The 24,460-nt window shown below is 55.4% G+C and overlaps 2 protein-coding genes across 3 annotated transcripts in view; one reads left to right on the forward strand and one right to left on the reverse strand.

Annotated features, from left to right (window-relative positions):
• Positions 1–24,460, reverse strand: part of RBFOX3 (RNA binding fox-1 homolog 3) — a 103,175-nt gene that overhangs the window by 35,769 nt on the left and 42,946 nt on the right. The gene's annotated exons all lie outside the window — the stretch shown is intronic.
• Positions 1,609–24,460, forward strand: part of ENPP7 (ectonucleotide pyrophosphatase/phosphodiesterase 7) — a 94,198-nt gene continuing 71,346 nt past the window's right edge. The window contains exons 1-2 of the mRNA XM_030462106.1: positions 1,609–1,686; positions 14,916–15,393. Of these exons, the coding sequence (XP_030317966.1) occupies positions 1,609–1,686; positions 14,916–15,393 (556 nt within the window). The remainder of the gene's footprint in view (positions 1,687–14,915; positions 15,394–24,460) is intronic.

The raw sequence follows: 24,460 nt of genomic DNA on the forward strand, positions 1-24,460 counted from the left end.
CGTTAATCAAAGAGAAGTGGCCAAGTATTAATGGTAACGAGGCAGCGGCTCTCACAGGGTGGGGGCATCACCTGCAGCACCAGAGCCAAGGAAGAGCCTTCTGCCCAGCTGGGGAAGGCACAGTGGATGGGTCAGACTGATGCTTTTCCCAGCCCTCCCCCCTGCTCATGATCAGCTCAGACCCTCACAGGGCTGGTGGGGAGGAACAGAGCATCCTGGGCTGCGAAGTGTGAGGAGACCCCCAGGAGGTTTCTGAGTTCCAGGGAGGGATGCAGTGGAGGACACATGTGGCACCAGGGTGACAGCCTCTCCGGAGGGGTTTTTGGTGTCCCTGGCAAATTTGCTCCAGACCCTGCTCAGCCAGGGACCCTCCCCAGCACACCTGTGTGCACAGGGTGGCTCCAGCCAGCACCAGACCTCACCCAGGGCTGCAGCTCTATGGAAAATGGTGTATTTTATCTTTATGTGTCAGGATTTATATAAAAAGGGGATAGTTCAGCTCTAAATGTAATGAGTTGGAAGAACAGCCCTCCAGTGGCTTCCTCCAGCTAGCATGGCATCAATAACATCGATTGCTAAAAATAAGTAATAGCCCTGGCCTGGGGAGCTCCTCCTCACCCGGGGGTCTAGAGCCACCCCTGCACCCAGTGGACTTGGGTCTGGTTGGGACCCCCAGCAGGGTGGGGATGGGCTCAGCCTCCAGCACTGGAGGGACAGGATGAGCAGAGGGGATAGCAGGGCACAAGCCCTGAGCTCAGGGCAGGACAGGAGACCCAGGTGAGGAGTTGGAGGAGAAGCCACCAGGAGAGGACTGGGGATGATGGGGAGAGAGGCAGAAACTTCCAGTGCCTCTGATCCCTCTCTTTTCTACCACTGTACATTTCCAGAGGGGCACAGGGACACAGGCACCTGTCTCCTCTTGGGGAGAGGAGGTGAGAGCAGCCCATCCACTGGGATACCCCAGGATCACATGGGCAGATAACCCTCTCACAGCACAGCCCTGTCCTCCTCCCATCCTGCTGAGCTTCCCAGAAAGGGGACAAAAACCAGAGAGGGAAGGAAACACTAAAACACCTGCCTGCATTTAGGGACAGAGAGTTATTTAGTCTAAGAGTCTAACTTAATAGAGAAGAAATAAAGTATTTTAAAATTAACAGTAAAAATGTCAGCCCTGATCATGAGGATACAAAACTATACAGTTATTTGAGTGCCTTCTGCAAAGTCACCCCTCCTGCACATGCCTGGAGTCACAGTGTGAACATGGCTGGGGCACCAAAAACCACTGCTCCCACCAAAGGGCAGCACCAGCTCATCCCTCCAGCTACTGCCAGCCTGGCACAAGTCTCCCCATTCCTGGGTCCTTCCCAGGCACATGTCCCTTTTGGCTGGGTGAGCAGTGGGCACCAGGCACAAACCCAGGCAGTCCCTGGTGGTTGGAGCAGCAGCACCCAGCATCTTCTGCGCTGTAAAAGCCCTTAAACCCCTCCAGAAGTGGAGGAACACACACTGTTCCTGTAAAAGTAATTTTAAACCCCCAAAGACTCCTGTCCTGCTATTGGCAGGGACTCTGCCAGGAACTGCCATTGAAAACAAATTAGTCCATGGAGCATGGTCCTCTGCAAGCGAGGTCACTGCGGCGAGCAGGCGGGCTCAGCTGCCGTGGCAAGCACCATGGTGAGCATGATGGTGAGACCAGGGCTCCTGCCACCCCCTGCCCCAGCCAAACCATCTCCTGAAGCCCCCTGGAAGCAATGTGCAGGACTCTGGGAGTGTGCATGTCCACATGGATGGGATGGGATGGGAAGGGAGGGCAGCGGGGGGAGGGCTCAGGTGTGGACGGGGCAGGGCAAGAGCAGAGTTATTTGTAAATAATCTTTAATTAATGAGGTGCCCAGTAATAGATGGCTCAATGTTATTCCAGGCAGGGACAACGGCAATCTCCATCCTTCCACTTTTCAATTACGTCTTCGGGGAGGAAAGCAGAAACTGGCTAGGGTGAATTAGAGAGACTTTTGTCGTGTTTAATATCAATTCATTTTCCAGACTGCTGACACAGCAGGATTTCACAGCTCAGAATTTATGGTTCTTTTGAGAGACATGCGCAAAAAAAAGGGAGGGAAAAATACCCTGCCATCAGCACAAAAACATAAACTACCCTGGGAAGGAGATGGAGGTCCAGGGGGAGCCCTTGGGGAACCCCTGAGGGAGCAGAGCTTAGCACAGCAGGGTCCACAACACACAGTTCCTCACTTTTGGGAAGAACACACCAGGCCAGGGTGTCCATGTCCCACCGCCTCCAGCCCCTGCCTGCAGCCCTCCTGGCTCTCATGCAGAGGTGCTGGCAATAACAGAGTTGTTATTATATAGTGTTATTCAGCCCCAAGGGGGTTTTATGCAAAATGACACACAATATAAATGACTGTTGTAAACAGAGAGTTTAATAAAGGGCTGCGTGCAAATTTACAGCCTCCCCAAGGATAATTAAAATTATTTATCTACTTACCTCGCTAGCCAACGGAGCAGTCTATTAATTATTATCTATTATACAGGGCCTGCTTTGCATGCTGCCAATGCATTGCCCACCACCTCCACCCTGCAGTGCAGCACCAGGCAGCACTAGGGCCGTGTCCCTAGATGCTGCTGGACCCCCCTGGGAGCATGGGGTGTTCATGGCATTTCCAGGACACCCCGCCTGGCTCCTTAGAGCCACAGCTCAGCACAGCCCAGCCACAGAGCCCCAGATGTGGTGTGAGATGATGCTCCCCCAGATTGACACCACGCAGCACAATGGCAGGGGTGGAGGTAGATGCCACCAGCATCCCCCAACCCATGCAGACCCTCGGGCAGTCTCTGCTGCCTTGTTCCCTGCCTTCGAGAGCACGGAAGGGACAGCGGGTACTGCATGGGCTGCCCGAGCACCGGTGTCTCGGGCAGGTTGGGAGAGGAGAAGGTCTGCCCCTAACCCCTGCCCGCCCCGCAGCCTGGCGCAGCGCTACCTGCTCCTCTCTATTTATTAGCGTGACAGAGCAATCATCGGCGCGAAGGCCCTGGGATCCCCCGGCTCCTCTCTGCACATAAAGAGACCTCAAGGGGCTCCGCTGTGCGGATACTTAACATTGTTTTATTAGCTTAATAAACCCAGCCGATGCTGCCAGAATCTCCGAGCCGGTCACAAGCTCTCCTCGCTGCAGGAGCCGGCAGAGCCACGGCAGCAAAGCTGCCAGAACGGCCCCCAGAGCCCCGCACCGGAGCTGCCCTCGGCGGGCACAGCCCCGACAGCTCCGGGGACCTGCAACTGCTTGTCAGGAGCAGAGGATCCAGCTGCTTGTGGCCACCGCGGGCACAGCGAGCTGTCAGCTCCCGCCAGCCGTGACATTAATCACCGCCGCAATTGCTCTCCCTGCCCAGCTCCCGGCGCTGCCCTCGGCACCCCAGCCCTGGTGTGTGCATTGTAGCACCCGCTGCTGCTGCTGCTGCCAGCATCGGTGCTGCTGGGATCCCCTGAAAATCACAAGGATGGGACCCTTCCCCTCAGCTGACCCAGCTCCAGGGGGTCTGAACCCCGGCACAAAGGTCCCGGCGTCAGGACAGCCCCGGGGATTGGTGGTATCAGGCACAGACGCAATGTCCTCCAGCAACAGCCCCGTCATTAGGAGCTCCAACCGCTTATTAAGCTGCTAGGTTGTTTTAATCTGCCGGGAGGGGCTAGCAGGAAGGGGCTTTGCTCCATCAGCCCTGCGGGTCCCGGCTCACGGCGGTGCCTGCTTTGCTTTGATCCACGACACTTACACTTCCAGCCTCACAATCTAATAAAAGCCGCGTGATCAAATTCCAGATCATTACTCCAGGAAAGGGACACACCTCCCCTCGGCCGGCAGCTGAAGCTTCAAACCAATTAAAATTAAAGCCATCCCGGTGCTGCCACGCGCGGGCCCCCGCGGGCCCCGGTTTGCAATAAGCAAGATGCAAAAATGTTAATGGAAACGCTTAAAGGCCATGCCGGGGGATTCCTGTAAATAAGGGCACTCGGCGAGGCGGAGGCAGCCTCTCAGGCTCAGGAGCAAGGCAGCAGCGAGACGAGGCGGCTCTGAATCAGTCTAGGACAGACTTCTCGGGGGAAAGCTCCTCCTGAAGCCCTTGGCGAGCATCCCTGCCCACACGGCCGGCTCGGAGGAGGGCGAGGGAGGGAAAGGAGAGGCTTGCAGGGTCCTTGGTTCTCCTGCCTACTCCTAGAACTGGCGGGGGGAGGGGAACAGAGCTCCCCGTCGGAGGAGGCTCGGTGACCATCACCACGCAAGGGACGAGGTCCCTCGGTGCCAGCACAGGGAATGCCAGCCGCGCTCCAAACGAGCACGCCACGGTCCGCCAGCCGCCAGCCACCCGCACCCCCCGGCACTCGCAGACACACACGTTTCAGATGTTAAATACCAGATAAAATCACCGTAACCAAGCCGGCATCGACCCCGGTGGGATAGTCGATACAGACATTTAGCACCACGGCTGGGCACCGCCGGCTTCCCGCACCGCGTCCGTCAGCATCGATGCAGGGCTGCGGGGAGGGGGCAGAGCCCGGGCAGTATCGACAGGCAGGGCTGGAGCCAGCCTCGAGCTCCAGGGCAGCTTCTGGGGGTTGCGCAGCCCCGAGCAAGCTGCTCGGACCAGGCAGCACCAACCAGAGAGGAAGGGATGTCCCCAGAGACACCTCTGGTGTACCACCGGCCCTCCCTGCCCTGCCCGGGCTCCTGGCCCTTATAGGGGTGCAGCAACATTTGGGAAGCCCCTCCCCTCACCAGTGGTCACACACTTGCCAAACGGTGCCCAAGAGTAGCCCTGGCCCCGCCGCTTCCCTCTCCCGCAGCCGCTGGCAGTCCCGTATTTATTGTTCCTTCCCTCCTAAATCACGGCTGCCGGCGGGGCTGCTCGCACTCCATTACGGAGAGAGCTCGCACCGCGCCGCAGTTCCGTTTAGCTTGCAGAAAAAGCAGCCTCAGAGGAGAAACCCACCCCGGCGCTGGGCTGGGGATGATGGACGATTACGGACCATCTGCACTTTCAGGAGGGGATGGATTTATGAGCGGCACAGACAGCTCAAAGAGTGTCCATTACTATAACTCACCGACCTCTTCAGAGATATTGCCATCAGGGCCCTGATGCTATGGCTGCACAGCCCGGGTTAAGCACTGGCAGGAAGGAAAATCAGTTCTGGGTTTTTTTTAATCCAACCTTGGCAGGGAAGGGCAGCCCGGGACCCCCGGGTGGGAAGGGTGGGGGGCTCTGCTCGTCCTGTGGTCTGCGGGAAGTGGGACCTACTCCAGGAGCTGAGGCACGGGTACAAAGCAATACCTGGAGCAGCTGCCTTGTCTCGAGGGGTCTCGATTGTGACCCATGTGGCTCTCACTCTCCTGGGTCTGTTTCCCCCCACACCATGACTTATCTATCAGGGGGTCCTGCCGTGGCTGAGGGGGTGCAGAAGCCATGCTTTCCCCATGTCCCCTTAGCAGCCAAGGACTCCCCAATCAATGTACTCTGTGCAGCAGCCAAAACCATTATTGGTTTTTTTTTACGTGACAGAAGTTGAAAAAATGGCAAATCGTTATTTAGGAGAATACAAGCAAGAAATACTCAGAAGCCAAGCCCATTGCCCCTTCCCAGGACTCCCAGCACTGGGGTCCCACAGAGGGAGGGATGGAGGATGCTCCATGTGCATCCCAGGAGTGAGCAGGATGGAAGGAGGAAGCAGATGGGATCTCAGAGCAAGGGAGGAGAGGAGGAGATACACACACGTTGAATAACAATGGTGAATTCCCCTGAGCTCTGGTGTTTTTAATGGTGGATTAGACTGTCAGGCAGCAATTAAATGGTGTAATAAAAAGCTAAGTGCTTGTATTTCAAGGTTCCTGCCTCCCGCTCAGCAGGGATGTGTGGGGCAGGGGCTGCTGCCACCTCCCACAGGGTCCAGCCTTGGGAACCAAAGGAAGAGCAGACAAACTTTTCAAGCAGTGGCTATAGCTGCCCCCGGACTCCACAGCCCCTTGGGTGGGCCTGATCCAGCCCATCCCTTCAGGAGGCAGAGGGACAATGGCAGAGCACCCCAGCACAGCTCCCACCCCAGGGCAGCCACCTCTAACCCCAACCTGCTGATGCTCACTGCTCCAAGGACCACTGATACCATTTCCTTTCTCCTCCTCCTGCCCCCAGGCTCACACCCACCGTGGAAGAAGCATTCTCCCAGGTCTGGGGGCTGCAGGCAACTCCCCCAGCTGCCCTAAGCCCCCAGTATCCCCTGGGGAAGGGAAAGCACTGTGACTCTGCCCTCACTGGGTTGTGGAGAATTTCAGAGATCGTGGGGAGATGTAACAACAACTCTGTGACGGCATTAATACCCACACAACGCCTCCTCCAACACCCCCTCCTGATCCAGTGGGGAGCTCTGTTTATTAAACACCCGCTCTGTCTGTGCTGTGTTTCTGCAGCCTCATGCAGCCCATGCTGCTTTAAGGGTGGGAACGTGGGGCGACCACCCAAGCCTGTGCCCCACAGACCCCCCTGCTCTCTATCCCTGTGCCAGGAGAGGGATGGAGCAGCCCAAGGGCACCAAGAGCTGGGATCCCCAGGGGGAAGGCACTGCAGCCCCAACTGGGCTCTGATACAGAGAAAGAATTTTAACCCCCAAAGCTCTGCTGCCCTGACTCACAGATGGAGTGATCCACCACACACAGAGATGAAGACTGTCAACAGGGGCATCACATCACAGCCTGATCCTGCCTGACTGGGCACTGCCGTGACCCTGAGTGCACCCAGCAGCCATGAAAGGTTGTAAAAAGCAGGGAAGAGGCTGCAGAAAGGAAGGTGTCCTAAACATCACTCCAAAATATGGAACTTCATCTTTGAAGACCCTCTTTACGATCACAGCCTTTGTAATTTACTACTTCTTTGTCAAACCAATATATCTGAGATATTTCATGTTGAGAAAAGCAGTAGCAGAGATTTCTCCACAGCTACACCCACCTCAGCCCCAAGTCCCAGCATTCCGACACAGCCCCATGGGAACTGCAAAACCCAGAGCTTCTTGGGACAGAGGGACAACAGGAAACCCCACAGGGAAGATCCCAAAGAACCATGGGCATTTCACTTCCAGAAATACCCCAGGGACAGACCACAGCAGCCAGGATCTTGCTTTGAAGGCATTCCATGCAGGGCTGGGGCATCCCTGCAGCTCCTTCCCTCAGCTCCATCCCAGACACACTCACAGCCCTGATCATGCTGTAGGACCATGAGTGAGACTGGCTCAGCCCATCCTCTCTCTCCCAGGGAGGCAGAAGCATCCTGGGGGATGGTTTCCCCTTCCCACCCTGCCACTCAGCTCCCCAGCCCGTCATGCAGGATGAGATGTAATGAAAACCATGTGCTTTTCTAACCTCATTGTGCATTGCGTGTTTAGGGCCCTTGCTTTATCAGTTTTTATCCCGTGTAATATTCATCACACTGGTTTATTTATGGGCCCCCTCTTCGGGAAGGTATTTTTCAGGCCTAGTGAATAAAACATAAGCCTTCGCAGCTTGTCAGAGTGAATGCGGCTCCTCTGATGTCAGCCTGACTAACGGCCTTTAGTTTTCTCCAACGACTGCACTTTGAGAGAAATTTATTTGTATTTGGGTTTGCATTGGTTGGGGAGATGTGAATTCTTTTCCCTTCAGAATAAATGAAGCTTCAGTGTTACAGCACAGGGTGGGAGCAGGATGGGCGGGTGCAGACCCTTGGTCTTGTGGGACAGCATGGGAACAAGACCCCAGCCTATAGGGCCCCTCTGCATGCAGAACCCCCCTCCTTTGGGGACCCCCTCCCCTGTAAGCCCCTGGGTGCTCCCCAGGTCATCAGCACCAAAATGCTGGCACCCATCAGGGAGAGCCCAACATCCCTGGTACTGCTGGAGCCCAAGCAGGACAGACAGCAGGAAGGCTCCTGCCACAGCCACGCTCTCAGGAACACTTGTTTGGTGTCAGAAAAGGTGATTTTGCTGCTGGCAGCTGCCCTGCCCCAGGCACCAGCGAGCAGAGCAGCCCAACCCATCCCAGCTGGTGTGATTTCCCCTCACTTGGGCCATGCCTCCAGGTCACAACTGACTCCATGTGCTGGCAGTGGGGTTTGTTCCCTCTTCCATGTGCCTGGGGACAGTGAATCCCACCATGTGCATGCAGTGATGGTGGCATTTCACACCTGGGCTGCAGATAGTGAGATGAAATGTGCCTGAGAAGCTGTCACCCTCCTTTACAGCAGAGATCATGGCAAACAGTTACAGCAAACACCAGCAACAGGCTACAAGCAGGTTACAGCCTCTGTGACCCATCAAGCATCCTCCTGCAGCAGGACCTCTGCCCACATCACACCTGAGCCTCTCCCTGCTCTGTGCATCCACACATGTAGGCAGAAATATGCCCAAAGCATCCTCCCAGGGCTGTCTCCCTGTACAGAGGCCACCAGCGTCCCTCCAAAGCCAAGGTGCCTTTACTCCCTCCCATTCACAGTGCCACATCCCCACAGACAACTGTCCCCTTGCTGGGACACAGCAGGGACACACAGTGGTCACCTCTGCACCATTGGGGCAGACTCATCCCTTTGCCAGTTGAGGAGCTCCTGGCTGTGACCCAAAACTCCTATTTAACAAATCAAACTATAAAACCCAACAGAAGCAGCCAGGAGATTTCCCTCCATCAGCTGCTAATTTATAGGGTTACTGGTGTCAGCAGTTTGAAAGAAGCAAAATTCTATCAAAGAGCCACTAAAACCCGGCGCTATGAGCTTTAAAACAATCACAAATGTTCATCTGAAAAGACTGCTTGGGATATAATTCCTTGATCTTTAATTATTAATATTCCAGGCAAACTAGTTAAATTCCACTGAAGAGAAGGAGAAGCAATCAGAGTTAAAAATTAGCTGAAGGAATATCATAAATCATTCTGGGGAGTATTTTGCAGAAGTCCCACTGGAGCTGCTTGCGCCGAAAAGGAAGAGGGGGTTTGCTGTGCTCCGGGAAACTGGGAAGGGAGGAGAGGGAACCAGCTCCACATGATGCCCCTGAGACACAGCAAAGCTGTGGAGCCTTTCCCAGAGCAATCCCAGCTCCATGGACAGACAGGGAGCGTGCAGAGTGTGCACGGCTCCATCCATCACCCACAGCTCTGACCTGGCAGCAGCTGCAGGCAGCAGCTCTCCTGCTCCAGCACACCCCATGGGGTGGCTCAGGCCAATGCACCTCCCCAGGGGGATGGCTGCCCCAGTGCCACATCAGTTCTCTTCAAACCAGTGCTTCCCTAGCTCATGATATCTGGGGACACCTCATTGGCCTTCCAGACCCCACCTGTCCCCTTCAGCACCCAATAACCCAGACTGTGGGATCCTGGGGCTCACCAGAGCCAGTGCTCAGTGTACAACTGCAGCTCCTGGGTGATGTCCAAGGGGGACATCAGGGGTCAGGTCAGCCCCAGCCCTGCCACCACCCCACCCTACCTGCACTCTGTGCAGATTCAGGGTACAAATCCATGCTTTTTTACTTTTTTTAATCTTCTGATTTACTTCCAAATATTCATCCAGAAATCCCCACAAAGCCCCTGGGCACAGCTTGGAAGAGAGGGGACAGCCAGCCCTGCTGAACCAACCTCCCACACCTTGCTGGGTTCACAGAGCAACACACTGGGGCCTCCCACTTCCCCAGCACACACCAACACTTTTCTTTCCCCTTCTTTGCAGTTTTGTTTTACTTATCTTGCAGAAAGCAAAAGAAGCCAAGGCTTCTTGCTGCTTCATCTTGATTCAGTCAGTTTTATATCTCACAAATGCATATGCAGATTGCTCCGCTTCTTTATTTGTTCATTAAGACTTCAATAAAAATGTTATAAAAATGCCTTTTTTTTTTTTTGCTGTTAATTGCAATTTCTGGTTTAATATGCAAGTTGTGCTGGCTCTCCTCAGGGACTCCCTAGGCCTCTCTGTAAATACCGCAGCCACCCCAGCCTCAGGCAGGGATCCTGCTGGGGGTTTACACAGCGATGGGAGCCCAGCCGGGACCAGCCACAGCACCTCCTCCACACCCTGCACCAGGGCAGGGCATTTGGCAAAGAGCTGCCCTCGGGGTGTATGCCTCCCCCCAGGAGGGGGCTTGGAAAGGCCCCCAGACCCTCTGCTGAAGCCCGGGAAGCTGGCAGGGATGCAGGCACCCGTTCAGCCCCTGGTTGCTAGAAGGTTTTGTGGATGGCGGTGCTGCCATTCAGCGATTCCCCAGCACTGCAGAACCCCCCACGATCACTTGCCTGGGTCTTTCAGCAACATGAGGCATTTCCCTCTGATGTCTCCCATATTCAGTGTCTGCCTCAGGCTGAAATTTTGAGGGGAGTTTTAGCAAGAACGGTTCAAGAACAAGGCTGTGGGAAAAACGCTGTTTTGACACATATAAACAAAACAAAAAACCCCAAATGTTTTACAGCCCTAATGCTCAGAAACCACCACACCTTCCTGTGGGCTGGCAAGCAGCCTGGAGCAGGGCAGGAGGAGGTGGGTGCCCCTGTTCCTGCTTCCCCAGTTCCCACACTGCACAAATGGCATCTCCGGCACATCTACCCCCCACCAAGCACTGGGGAAGGGGCCAGTAGAGGAGCTGGGACACACTGCTTGTGCTTCACTAACACAGGTGCCTCCTGACAGCAACCCACGAGGACCAAATGAAGTAAGAAGGGGCATGGCCATCAAACACAGGAAAATGAAGCTGTTAGAGACTCAGACTCACTAAGTGGCTGTGATAACACTTAATTTTAATGACACATTTAATTCATACTTAATTCCAGGGGAGCTTCAACAGAAGCCCCTATGGCATCCAGATGAAGAGCAGACAAATGGGTTGTACTTGGTGCCGACACAACCCCTGCTCAGCACACAGGGGGGATGTGTTAACAGAAAACATACCGTGATGTGCATCTCCTGCTTATTTGATAACTCATCCTCAAGGAACAAAGTCAAGGGACAAAGAACCTTCAATGGGGTTTGCAGGTCCCCACAGCATCTACACTTGCAAGTTCTCCCTGTTCTTGTGCCTGCAAAACCCACAGGTGGGAGGGGGAGCAGAGAAGCCAGGGGGGCACAAAGGGACCCAGTGCTGGAACAGCAGCAGCATTACAGCAGCGGGGTGGGTGCTCACTTGCAAAAGAAGTTTCTAGCTGCCAGTTACAGAATTCTTCAACTTCTGGAGTGAAAACAGCTCCTGCCAACGCTGCTGCAGCAGCAAAATGCAGCAAAACGAACCCAGGAATTAGCTTGGCATAACTACCTCTAACAGCCTACCAGTCAGCAGTAAAATCAACTTTCTGGTTGCTAATTCCAGATGATTGAACTGCATAAAGCTTAAGATTTCTTTATGCCATCATTTTTCACTAAAAAAAAAAAAAAAAAGAATGCTGGACTCTCATGGCAAATGCCTGTTTTGGAAGCAAGCTGTTGTTCCTGTGTATCATATTGTTCTGGTACCGCATCACAATCTATCAAAGTTGGAGTCCCCAGAGCAAAAGAAATCAAAACATCATGAATAAAGTGCAACTTTAAAACTCCAGTAGTCTGACAGTGTCAGACGAAGCCTCCTAACGTGCGGCGTTGTATTGATGCTTTCCCCTAATAAAGTCAATGCTGGCCTAGCTCCGCTGCCTACAGTGCATTTGCTCAATTAGAGGAGAACAAATAAGGCAACAAGCCAAGATGGAAGTGGTAAACACTGCACTGAGCTCGCCGGGGCTGCTGCACCCAAACCACAGGAAGCTGCGGGTCCCCACTGCTAGCCCCAGGCTGGGGCTGGGCACACTGCTGCCTCTCCCCTCAATCCTCCTACCCCAATGCTGCTGGTCTGCAGAGAAAAGCACCCACCCCAGTGGGCACAGCACCCACCGCAGGACCCCCTGGCTCAGGACAACGATGCTGTGGGTCATTATCCAGACATGGCATCAGCTCTGGGGCTGCTTCAGGAACTCCCTGAACAGGGGCCAGCATTCACGGGGATGTAACCCCCTGTGAGGGCAGCACAGGTCTGCACTGCTGTCCCTCCATCACTGCAGGAACACCCACATCCCTTTGCACCCCAGCCTCTAGAGCTGCTTTTAAGCAGGGTCCCTGCATTGCTTGGCTCCCAGAGCCCACCCGTGCTCCTGGTACCCTCCAGGTCTCCTTAGCTAGATCTCCATCTAACAATAAGATCAGAGCAGCTGAAATCCCCTGTGACAAGAGCTCCCAGCCCCACTGCTGGTGTGAGACCAGGTAGAGGTGCAGGCAGGGCATGCAGGCAGCACAGGACACCATGGGCTTTGCCAACACCGAGACCTCAGCGAGGGCAGCATGGAGCATAGAGCCACGTCCCAACCCCACAGCAGCAGAAGGGCCCAGACAGAGCACAGCCCTGGAGAGGTGCAGCACCTGCCAGGTGCCAGATCCCACTCTGCAGCATGCTGACCTCCCACCATTGGTCCTCAAGCTCTTTCTCACTGCGAGGGCCTCTCTCTCTGCCTGCCCAAGGGGGCACAAGAGCATTTCTTTTTTCTTTTTTCTTTTTTTTCTTCACATTTCAAATCTCTGTCACATCCCACTGAGCTCCTTCTCTCACTGCCAGCTCTAAATCCACAACCCCGACTGTGGGATTTCCACCCAGCCCCCGCCAGCGCAGCAGGGAGGGATTACGGTACCTCAGCTCAGCGGCACCGATAATCCTCTGCCTTATCAGTGCAGGGAGCAGCCGGCGAGGAGGATGCCTGGAGCTTGCGGGGATCCTGACACCAGCGCCAGCATCCCAGCAGTGGGAGCGAGCTCCCGCCTGGACAGAGGGGGCCGATCCTGCGGCAAACTGCTCCAGCCGCTGCACCAAAGCTGCTCCAGCTGCTGCACCAAGCCCAGCCACCAGCAAAGATCCTGTTCATAACACACCAGCCCTGTATGGGCTTCATCCCCAAGAGATCCGGACTGGAGGGGCAAGGGGACAGCCCCGGGACAAGGGGACTGAGCAAGCGCAGAGCTGCCCTCTGCATTGGTGCAATTAGCTAAATCAGTTAAAGCTCAACTCAAAGTCAGTGCTAAACACGCAGTGTTTGCTACAACAGAGCTCACTCGCCTCTGCACTCCTGTCATGCCTGCCAGGCGCTCACACTCTCCTTCCTCCTCCTCCTCCTCCCCCCCAGGACAATTCACCCCCCGCTGCCCAGCCAAGTCCCCCACCCAGCCTGCCCCATCACTGGGAGCACACAGGGCACTGGTACAGAGGAAGGATTTAATTGCATGTCAAAATTAAATCTCTTTTGATGAAGAACAATTCAACTACGGCTTTGCCTAATCAAATTAACAAAGTCTTTTTTGATTTTCAATTATCTTCTTCACTGGAACACTTTATCCCATGCTCCTGCGATATCCTTGACAAGCTCCGACTAACAATTGAGGTGCTTTGCTGTGTTTCAGCAAGGCAGAATGACCACAGAACCCCCCCCCCCCTCCACTGAGCTGGGAAAAAACTGGAGCAACATGTGGGGTTCAGCACCATTGCACCATCGCTGCAGCACAGCCTGACCCCCACCCCTCTGTCTGATGGGAGCCAGCAGGTCCCATGGGAGGGCTACACCGGGACCACCCCATTCACCCCAAACCAAGAGAGGTGGGGACAGCCAGCAGCAAGGCCAGCCCTGTCACACCGTGCCCTGCCCATGGCATGGCAGCAGGGAGAGGGGACCCGAGGAGCCCACCCAGGAGCTGGGGGCAGCCACAGCACCCTCCTCATGGAGGAGGGGAACCCATGCAGACACAAGCACCCACTCCCTCCTCAGCAGCACCCATTGATGCCTGTCTCCCCAGAACACACAAACCTGCAGCACCCATGTCTTCACCAGCCTTGAGATGCAGTGGCAGGGCTGGATCTCCCCAGAGGGCAACAGGGTAGAGGACATTCACCGCTAGACATTATCACTCAGGTGTCACACTGAAAGGTCACTTAAGGAGGGAACTGAACTAACACACGTGAAAATGTTAATGGAGGGGCTGGGGCATCCATCAAAGGCCACAGAGCCCAGCGTGACCCTGGCAGAGGCTGCACCAATGCCTGCAGTGCCAACCCCAGGGCTGCCCTCCCACCTGCGAGATGTGCCAGCACCCCAATATCACATCCTGCACCCTGGCTGGTGCCAGCTCACCTGAGCACCCCTGGACCAGCAGGGCTGTGTACATCCCATGTCCCTGGAAAAGCTCTCAGCTCCCCGCAGCTGGAGAGAGACATTAAGCTCTGTCAGCAGGGCAAAATGCATTAAAAGATGCTAATTTAATTAAAAGAAGATGACAACGGTGAAACGAGCAGGCGAAAGAGAACACCTCTGAGTAGAGAGGGGAGCACAGAGAGAAGAGCAAAGGGACATGGCCAGGCCCCATGGCAGCTGCTGAGTGTCCCCACCGGTGGGAGGAGGACAGGCCCGAAGGAGCAGCTCACCTCCTGCCCGGCTGCAGATGCTCAGCTCGCAGGCAAGCGCACAAGCCTCTTCCCCCGGATTATCCTTCCACTCGCAGCCTTCACCGCAGGGATGCTGGGTACCCTCCAGCAGTTCCTCCTCCTCCTCCTCCCTAGCACGGTTTCTGCTCCCAAACACACGCTACAGCATCTAATCCTACTGCAAGGTCCCTGGGGCAGGGAACAGGATTTTTTATTGCTACCTTCTGCTGCATTTAGACAGTGACCAAGCAGAGCCCTGCCGCCCCCCGAAGTGCCAGGGGTAAGGGAAGAGCCCCCTCCTCAGCTCCTGCCACTCGTCCCTGCCAGACGCCCCGAGTCAGCTGCAGCCCGCGGCGCTCCCTGAGCTTCCAGCGCGGCTTTAGAGCCTTTGTTTTTTGGTTGGGTTTTTTTTTTTTCGCTTTAGGAAGCTGTTTTCAAGGGAAACCATCTTAATTTTTATCGATCGTTGGTTGAGCTCTACTCCTGCCTGCGGGCTGGCAGCCGCCCTCACGCATCCCACTCCGAACACCCAACAGCGGGGGCAGCACTGCTGGGGGTGCTCCGGCCCACGGGGGAGAGGGACTCCCGGCCACGGGGTCAGTGGTCCAAGGGGGGGTCCAGCTACCGAGACAGTGTTGCCGAGTGGTTCTTGGTCACGGGGTGGGTCCCTCCGGGCCGGACTGAGGATGCCAAGCTCGTGCGGGCAGGCAGCGCATCCCGCACCGAGGGCCCCCTTCCCCCCCCCCGCGGCCATGGCCAGGGCCCTCTTCATCCCCCTCCCGCCGCCCCCATCCCGCTTCCCGCCGCGGGCAGCCGCTGCCACCTGCCGGTAGCCCGGCCCCGCCGGAGCGAGCAGCCGCAGCCCCCTGCCAGCCTCCCCCGGCTCCTCCGGTCGCCTCCCGGTTGGAGCTGCCCCTACACCCCAGGGGAACGGCCTGTCCCCTCCGCTCACAACCTGCCCCTCTCCCAGTGTCATGCACTGCTCATCACCAGCAGGTCACAGAATCCCAGACTGAGTTGGAGGGATGTTAAAGTCCACCCAGTCCCACCCCCTGCCATGGTCAGGGACACCTCCCACCGGCTCAGGGTGCTCCAAGCCTCATCCAACCTTCAACGCTGCCAGGGATGGGGCAGCCACAGCTTCTCTTGGAAACCTGGGCCAGGAGCTCAGCACCCTCACAGTGAAGAATTTCTCCTGAAGATCTCATCTGCTTCCCAGAACAGGACAAAGCACCCCAATTTAGGGCTCTGCTCACCCTTGTAGTGACCTGGACCAGTGGGCTGGGAAAAGCAGCCCCATCCTTCTTCCTGCAAGCACTGAGTACAGCAGCAAGAACACAGAAGGGCTGGAAGGACGTATGGACACTGCTCCTCCAGAACATTGGCTGCTTCCAAAGGCAGCATTTGATTCCCTCTTCATGGATGAAGGGATAGGCTCCCATTCCCAGGTCTCTCCACTTCCACTCCCTTTTGTGCATTTTCCAAAGAGAGGTTGATCACATCCTGGCAGATGCTGGGAGCAGACGCCTAATGGAGGCCATCTGCCACATTTCACAGGGAAAATTATTCAAACTCACTAGGACTTTAATTTAATCAGCTGGCACCGAAGTGGGCACGGGGCTCTCATGTGAGCAGGTGTGAGCACAAGTCGGCAAAGGCAAGTGTTTCATCTCCATCCACCAGGCCCACAGAACGGGAGCTAATGGCATTGCATGACCAGCACATCCCCTGGCATGTCCCCACCAACATGAAGTCACTCTGCTATCAAGGAGCAGGTCCATCAGGAGAGCTCCCTGGGTAACCCCAGCATTCAGGAACCATGGCAAGTGGGGAAGATCCATTGCCAGTGATGTGAGACCAGATGGGGCATCAGTTACAAGTGGAAGGAGTCTGCTGCCCTTGCTCATCCCCACCGCTGCCCCTGCAGAGCCTGAGCGCTGCTAGACCCAGGCCAGGCTGTTCAGAGGGAAAGAACAGGGGGAAGCCAGCCCTGAGGACCTGGTGGCTCCATTCAGAGCAGCACATGGAGCTCACCCACCTTTCTGTCCTGGATGAAACCTTGTTTGCCCAAACACTTCCCATATGCAATGTGACAGTGATTTACTACAGAGGGGGAAGCACCAGCCTGGCACGAGGAAAAGGGGACAGGAGGGAAGGTGCTGCCTGAGCTACATCCTCCAGAATCCCTGACTTACCCAGACCTGAGGCAACTTCCCCAAATCCAGCAGCTCTCAGTTCAGATGCTCCCGGCACACACGGTTACCCTCAACAGGAGTTAAAGGTACCTGGAGGAAGGAGGCTGACACAGAGCAGCCTCTGAAGACCCCTGGGATCTTCTCCAGTATGTGCTGTCTGTCACAGGATACGCAGGCGTCCCTACAGTCACCCCACACTTGAGTGTGCAACAAGCTCCTGCCACGGAGTAAGAGGTGACATGACAAGTGCAACATGGCACAGGGAGAGAGATGGGGGACACAGGTCCTGGAAATGGTTCATGACAGTCATTTGATTGCTGTCAGTCGAACCCATCTGTACTGCAGAGGGCAAAGCTCTCAGCAACACCCCACCAGTCTGCTCTGGAGGAAAACTCCTCCTGACCCTAAATCTGGGGCACATCTACACCCCAGCCAGTGGTTACATCCTATGCCAACACAAGGTGGGGACCATGTTATCAGCCCTCAATGGCATCACTTTCTCCTCAGCATTTCAGCATGTCCAGACTCAACAACTACAACATGTTTTACCAAGGATGAGCTCACCAGGGATGGTCCCACACAGACCCGTGGGCTGGGGCTGCCACGCTGGGCTTTCCTGCACAACCCCCCACCCAAGGGCAGCAGGAGAAGGAGCAAACCCCAACTCCCATCTCTGTGAATACTGGAAACTCCACCCACCCACCTGCTTAGAACCTTTCCAAAATGTCATGGTCCAGCTTAGCTGGAAAATCCATGGAGCCAGAATGAAATCGGGCAGAGAGGGAACAGGGATAACTTGGCAGCTGCTCACATTTAGTTTGCACCTTCTTTGGCAGTGTGGAAGGAAACAAACGACCTGTGAAGGGAACGGAGCACAGTGATTCATTACCCCTGATGTGTGATGATGGCTTAATTATTTTTCTAACTGGGGAGAGACGCGTTCTGACAGCAGGTGCAAATTAATTCTCCACTGTTTTAAGGAGTGATCGGCCCAGGACAAGCAGAAAACTGGAAAACCTAATTAAATCAGGATCTGGGTGGAATAAACGGAGCAGGGAGTTTGTTTGCATGGTGCTGATGGATGTTAACGATTGCTGGTGGAGGCACCAGGGCTCCCAGCAGGAAAGCAGGGATGTCTCAGTGTCTTCATGCGCTTGGCCAGGCTGTGACAGTCTTGGGCAAGAGGTGTCATGGTAGTCACAGCACAGCCAGGGAACACCTGAGCTCTCCTCAGGAGAGGCACACACAACTCTGCACATCTTGGAGGGAAGAGGAGCAGGACATTACCAGGCTGCCAGACAGATGTGCAGCACCAGGGACCCCCAAGTCCTCCCAGGCTTCACATCCCTCGAGGGCAATACAGCCCAGCACTGAGCCACCAGCCCGGGCAGCAGGAACAGGCAAGTGTGTCCCATTTCTGTGCAACCGGAGCAGGGACAGGTTAAACCCCTTCGGAGGAGCCAGTGCCTGGCATCCAAATCTCCAGCCCAGGCTTCCAGGAGCAAGAGGAGCCAATGAGGCTCTTCCCACGCCGGCTCCATTTCACCACCCAAAAATGCACCCACACACGGTGCCAAAACCATCCACTGCTGTGAAGGAGTGTGAAAAATAACCAACACCTGAAGGGTTTTGCCACGGGGGGGAGCAGCCCCGGACTGATCGGAACATCGTTCGCTCCGTAGTAAGGGAGGGAAGAGTTTATGTTGAGCCGTTGCCATGGAAACACTATTTCTACTTCCCTGCTGCTCCAGATGCCGGCACCCCGAGCCTGGCCACCGCTCTGTCCCACCGAGGCTCTTGGAGCCAGAGCAGAGATCGCTGCTCCCCCCACACATACCTGCCCCTGCAGCACCCGAGTCCAGCATCAGGAGGTTGACTGGGTGCCCCCTTCACCTCCTCCTCCTCCCACCCAGGGATGATGCTGCCAGAGGCGTTTGCACCGGCTCATCCCACCCCCCCGGGTGTCCCTCCCACCTCCCCCCACTCCTGTGCCTGCCTGTTTTGCCCATCACCCCCCCACACACTCCAACACACCAGCAATGCTGGGAAAAGAGCCCTAATTGCTTTTTGTTTTTCTGTTTCTCCCATCATTAAATCCCTTCTTCATCTCTAATAGTTTGGGATTATATGAAGGTTAATATGTTTCAGGTTCCACACAAGTACAGCTAATTAACAAACAGTCCCCTCAATTCCCTTTAATGCCTACACACGTAATGCGATCGCTGCAATTACCTGCTTCCCAAAGCCATTACAAACCACAGAAAATTAGCTGGAACAGGTGATAAAAACCTTCTTTTATTGGTTCATAAGAGGAGCGGATCTCCAGGCAGCAGCTCCTCACCACGCAGCTGGAAGGGACCAACACCCCTCCTCAAGCAGCCCTCCTGGGATACCTTGTGCTCCACTCAAGCACCAGATACTCAGCCCTGAGCTTCCCCTGGGTGATTCAACCCAGTCTCGATGCTCCAGACCCCAGCACTCAGCCAGCCCCATGCTCTACCAGCAAAAATGAGTCTGTAATTAAAGCAAACCCAGCCCCAGACACCAGAGCTCTGCTCCCCTGGGTACCTCTCATGTACTTGGTCACACAGGGGGATAGCAGAGAAGAAGCCAGGGCTGGCATGTTTGTCACCATCCTGAAGGAGGGCTGAGCCGCCACCCCCCCCAGGGACAGGAAGAGAACTGCTCATCATCCAGAGGGAACCTAAACCATCAGGAGAGCCCTTATGAGGAGATCACCATCCTACCAAGGAGCAGCCTCTGCAGCACCAGAAGGGACCAAGGGACAAACTCCTCAGCCCTGGCTGTCCCAGGGAGCTGTGGTGGACACACACTGCCCCATGTCTGCTTTGGGGAGACACAGAGGGAGAGAAATCCTGTGCCAAGGAACGTGGTGAGCTCTCAGCAAACAGCTCCAGTGGTCCATTAGCCCTCGTTAAAGCCCAGTACCTATCAGACCAGTTCCAATTTCCAGCAACTGGATCTTGTTGTGCCTGTGCCTGCCAGTTGAAAGAGCTCTCTAATAATCAGCATCTCCTCTGCTCCATTATTTACCCCACAGCAGTGATATCCCAGCTCACCCCAGGGGAGCATCCCACAGACCCCAGCCATGCTCAGGTCTTCTCCATCGCCTGCACCTGAGCCCCAGCCCATGCCAGTGGGTGTGTGCAGCAGCTGGCAAGGTCACCACTCAGCTCCTAAAGGCAGCTGTGAATATGAAAGTCTCAGGATGGCTCTTAGCAGATGTTTATCCATGTCACACAGCCACCAGAGCCATGCACAGTCCTGTCTGGAGGACAGCAGGGAGGCTGTGGGCCAGGGCACAATGCCCACCCAGGTGCCTGGCTCTGGGGGTCCTGCCCACCCTGCCCCATCCCAGCTGACCTTTCCACAACCACATCTTATCTCCTCAGCATCCTCCCTGAGTGGCCAGAGCACCCTCCAGTGCTGGACCTCCTATGCAAGAGCTTCTTGTAAGTGTAAATTGGGAACAGCCTCACAGCACAGGAGAAAAATCACTGTAAACAAAATCTCTGTTGCTGTGGAAACCATTAAAAATAGATTCCCCACGCTCCCCTTTTTGTGTCGGGTATTATACAGCTGGGTTCCTTCATTCCACATTATTATTACTTTTTAATTATGAATAATTTCCTCCCTTCTATAGGAAGATGGAGCAAAAAACAGAACTTTCCAAACAAGGGGCCTTTAGGATATGTTTCAATATGCAAATGAAGGCAAACATGCATTCTGGAGTGTTTACGCCACAGGGTAAAAACCTTTCTGCATTAACCCTTCCTGTGCCACCTTTTTGTCCCCGTCCCCTCAGCCTGGCAGACCAGGGTACCCACAGCTCTGCAGAAAGTTGGTTCAAGGATAAAGGCAGAGGAGCAGCAAGGACACATGGGTGACAATTTATCCCTGGGGAGCAGGGGACACAAACAACACTGCCAGCAGTCAGGTGTGGGGTCTCTTGCCAACCCTGACACGCTGGGGCAGATTGGCAAATGTCGTGTGTCCTGTCACTGTGTGACAGGGATGCTCTGATGGCTGGGACCAGCTCTGCCCTCGCAGAGGTCCCCAGTGCTCAGACACATCAGGATCAGCAGCTTCTGCAGAGCAACCTGCAAACACCAGGTCAGCATCACAAGCAGGGCAGAGCAGGGGCACACTGCCCCATGGGGATGGAGTACAACAAGTCCCTGTCTTGCTGAGATGTGGCAGAAATCCCATTCAACACCACCTGTGGCACTCCCCACCCTGATACAGGATTCAGTCTCTGAGCAAAGGAAATATCTAAAACTATTTGGAAAAAATACGGGACCTGCTCAGTTGTTCCCATTCCAGAGTGTGACTCAGACACTATTTGCAGCCCTAGCCAGCAGGAGAGGATGCTCCTCCACCAGGAAGGTGGTCAGGCCCCAGCACCACACCAGGTGCCAGCTGAGGACCTGGCAGCAAGACACCACGGGCAGCTCCTGCCTGGACCTGCCAGCAAGCGGCCGCCCACGTCCCCCAGCACACACGGGGCCAGGCGGAAGGTTCCCAAGCAGGTTGGCCCCGGCCCATGGCCCGATGGCCCTGCCCAAATTTCACGCTGCCATGGAGCAGCAGATGGACAGCCCTGGGAACCCTCCCAACACACGCTGAGCCCGCATCCTGCCCGCTCCGGCAATGTCCTGCCCGGCACCGCACGAGCCCCTGGCAGAGGTCAGACCCTGCGCCTGCCCCACGGTGCTGTGAGGGGCTGTGCAGGGACGTGGGGACCTGGTGCAAGCTAAGGAGCTGCACAAGGAACAGTGTCAAGAACGTGTCAAGGACACCCCACCCCAACACCACCTCCCTGGAGGCTCTCGGTGCAGGAGGGAACGCGACCGACTGACTGCAGGGAAGTTTCTGACAGCCCACAACACAGCAGCACAGTCTAGCGTGGAGCACTACACAAAAACCAGGCAGGAAAACCACAAACAGGACTGTCTTTGGAGTGTCTGATTTTCATAACTAAGCACAATAAGTTTTGTTGGGTTTCCTGTAGATACCCAAACAGGACAGGGCTAGAGCTGGGCTGGAGGGTGACCTGCAACTGACCTGAACCGAGGAGGGGACACCCAGGGCAGGAGGAGCCTTTCCAGGACAGGAAGAGCCCCGTGCCAGCCCATGGCATTGTTGGCTTCTCTCTCACCAAGGTTCCGAGGGCAATTTTAGCATGATGCTCCCACCCCATAGAAATCTCCATAGAAAACAGGATTCCATCTCTACAGCGACATTCCTTCTCTCAGTCCCCATTTCCAAGCTCTGTGGTGCTCCGTGTCCCCTGCTGTAACCTAAATTTTAACCTAGCCCCAAGTATCAACACTGAACATTATTACTGATTACAGCCTGGGGCCAGAAGGGCCATTAGAGCCGGTGAGCACAGTGCCCAAGGAACCCGGGCCGAAAGCGGCTGCGCTCTAATCCGCTCTTCACTCAACCTCCTGCCTCCCTGCCAGACAGATATCCAGGTTTGATCCGGAGATGTCAAGTGATGGAGAATCCCCCACAGGCTTAAGCTGTTCCAGTGGTTAATTACCTTCCCTGATAAAAATATGCACTTCGTTTCTAGTCAGAATCTGTCTAGCTCGAGCTCTCAGTGCCTGGATATTGCCATGCCTTTCCCTGCTAAGTTAGAGCTCTCTGTACCTGCTGAAATCACTTGATCACAGCCTAAAACAAACTGCCTCACAAAGCCATCTCTTAAACTCCACTTGGATGAAAAGTTCAACCTACTTAGGCTTCATCCCCCACAGCAGAGCAGCTCTTCCAGACTGTGAACCATTTCTGGAGCTCTTTTCTGCACATGTCCCATTTCACCAGTGTTTTTCCAGCATGGACACCAAGAGCAGTGCCAGCATCCCGGTGACACTGCCAGTGTCACACATGCACCTTCCCTAACCCCCTGGCTCACTGTGAAGCTTCAGGAAGAGCTGTTAATGGTCTGCAGCCCCAGTCACCCTGATGTGGGGAGGAACACTCAGCATCTCACTGCCAGGGGCAGACGGCCACCGTTTCCGAGCAGGAGGGTCCCCAGGTCCCTTCACCCAGCCAGCGAGGCTGTGCCTGGGCCAAGGGGACAGATGAAGCTGTTGCCACTTCCTCCAGGCTCAGCAGGTCCAACTCACAGCTTTGTCATGGAGAAAACAGCCCCTCAGGGAGCAAAGCCAGGGCAGTGCCAAGTGCCTTAAAAGCACCTTGGGGGGGGATGGTGGTGTCAGCAACCAGAACAGAGGAGACCCCCAAAGCAGGTCTCCCTGCAGCACCTAGTGCCAGAGGGCACCTGGCTCTCTACAACCTCCTGGTGCCACACACATTGGTGCTCACTCAAAAGGCCACCAAGGAGCACCCAGCCTCCTCTCCCTACTCTGCCAGGTGGCTCCATGGCACCAATCCCCTGGCTGGACCAGGATGCAATCTATGATGCCAACACCAGGCTGCTGGTACCAACACACTGTGGGAAGCAGCAGCAGCTCTGGGAGGGATACTGGGGGGAAGGCAGGTTCCCGAGGGAAAACCTTCAGCACACAGACCTACAGCCTGAGGAACAGCCCAGCAAACCGGGTCCATGCAGGGATCAGCTTCTGGGAACACACTCAAATCAAACCCAGGGCAGTCCCTGGCCCCGAGACCAACACCGAGAGGACAAAGTGTCAGTGGACAGGGAATACTCACAGGTTGCCTGGCTCCTGTCAGCACATCCACCCCAGTCAGAGCAGAGGGAGGGAAGGGATGCAGTGGGAATGCAGCGATGCACAGAAACCCCCAAAATCCTCCCGGGTCCAGGGCGACAGCAGCTGCCCTCCTCTCCAGCACAGGGAGACACAACTTCCCACGCTCTCTGTCAGGCAAGGTCCTGCTCCAGCCACAACTGCATCCTTATTTAATTCACAGCAATTATACTCACATTCTGCTAGACAAATAGATTTTACAAGCCCTCAGTTAAATGTGGATAATTACGGCTGCCTGCACCAGGGGACAGCCCTGCCCAGGCTCAGGAGGAAGACTCACATCCCGATTCCACTAATGCTGTAAATTAGCAGGGAACGTCCCAATGGCAGCAGAGCAATTACCCACGATTGCATCCCCCCTTCCTGTGGGCTGCTGCTCCCCCCACCCTGCATCTTCCTCCCTCGCACTACGGGTGTGTTTTCAGGCATATGCTGCTGTTAATGGGGCTTCTGTCACTTCAGCTGCTGGCAGAGATTATTTTATCTTGGGAAACCTCTCCCAGTGCCAGAGCATAGGATTTCAGTTCTAAATCATCCACAGGGGAAACTCAGGTGCAGGGGAACAGATGATGAAAGCATCAGCTTTTTGGTAACATTGGTTGTGCTGGGCAGCACCCACCCCCAAGGCTCCAACAGCAACAGACTGGGGGGACCTGGGGCAACAAGCCCCCAGCAGACCCCTGGGAACATGCCCAGACACAGAGGGGGAGTGAGGAAGGAACCACACAGACAAGAGCAGAGAGGGAGGTTTGGTGTCCAACCAGCACTGGGGGCTGATGGAGGAGCCCCAGGGCAGGGGACAGGCTCCCCCCTCACCATGACACCCAACAGGAAGCACTAACAACAGCACAGTCTGCAGAGGACATTAAATCCAAGCTCCATTTCACAGCCAGGCAAAGTGAGACAAGAAATTAAATGAAATATAAAAAAAGGCCATTGAGAGTCTGTACCATGCACAACATTCCCCCCACGGCCCCACTGACCTTTTCCATCTCCTCTCCATGCTGCTGCACTCC

Source organism: Calypte anna, chromosome 18 (genome assembly GCF_003957555.1).
Source record: "Calypte anna isolate BGI_N300 chromosome 18, bCalAnn1_v1.p, whole genome shotgun sequence".
NCBI lineage: Eukaryota > Metazoa > Chordata > Aves > Apodiformes > Trochilidae > Calypte > Calypte anna.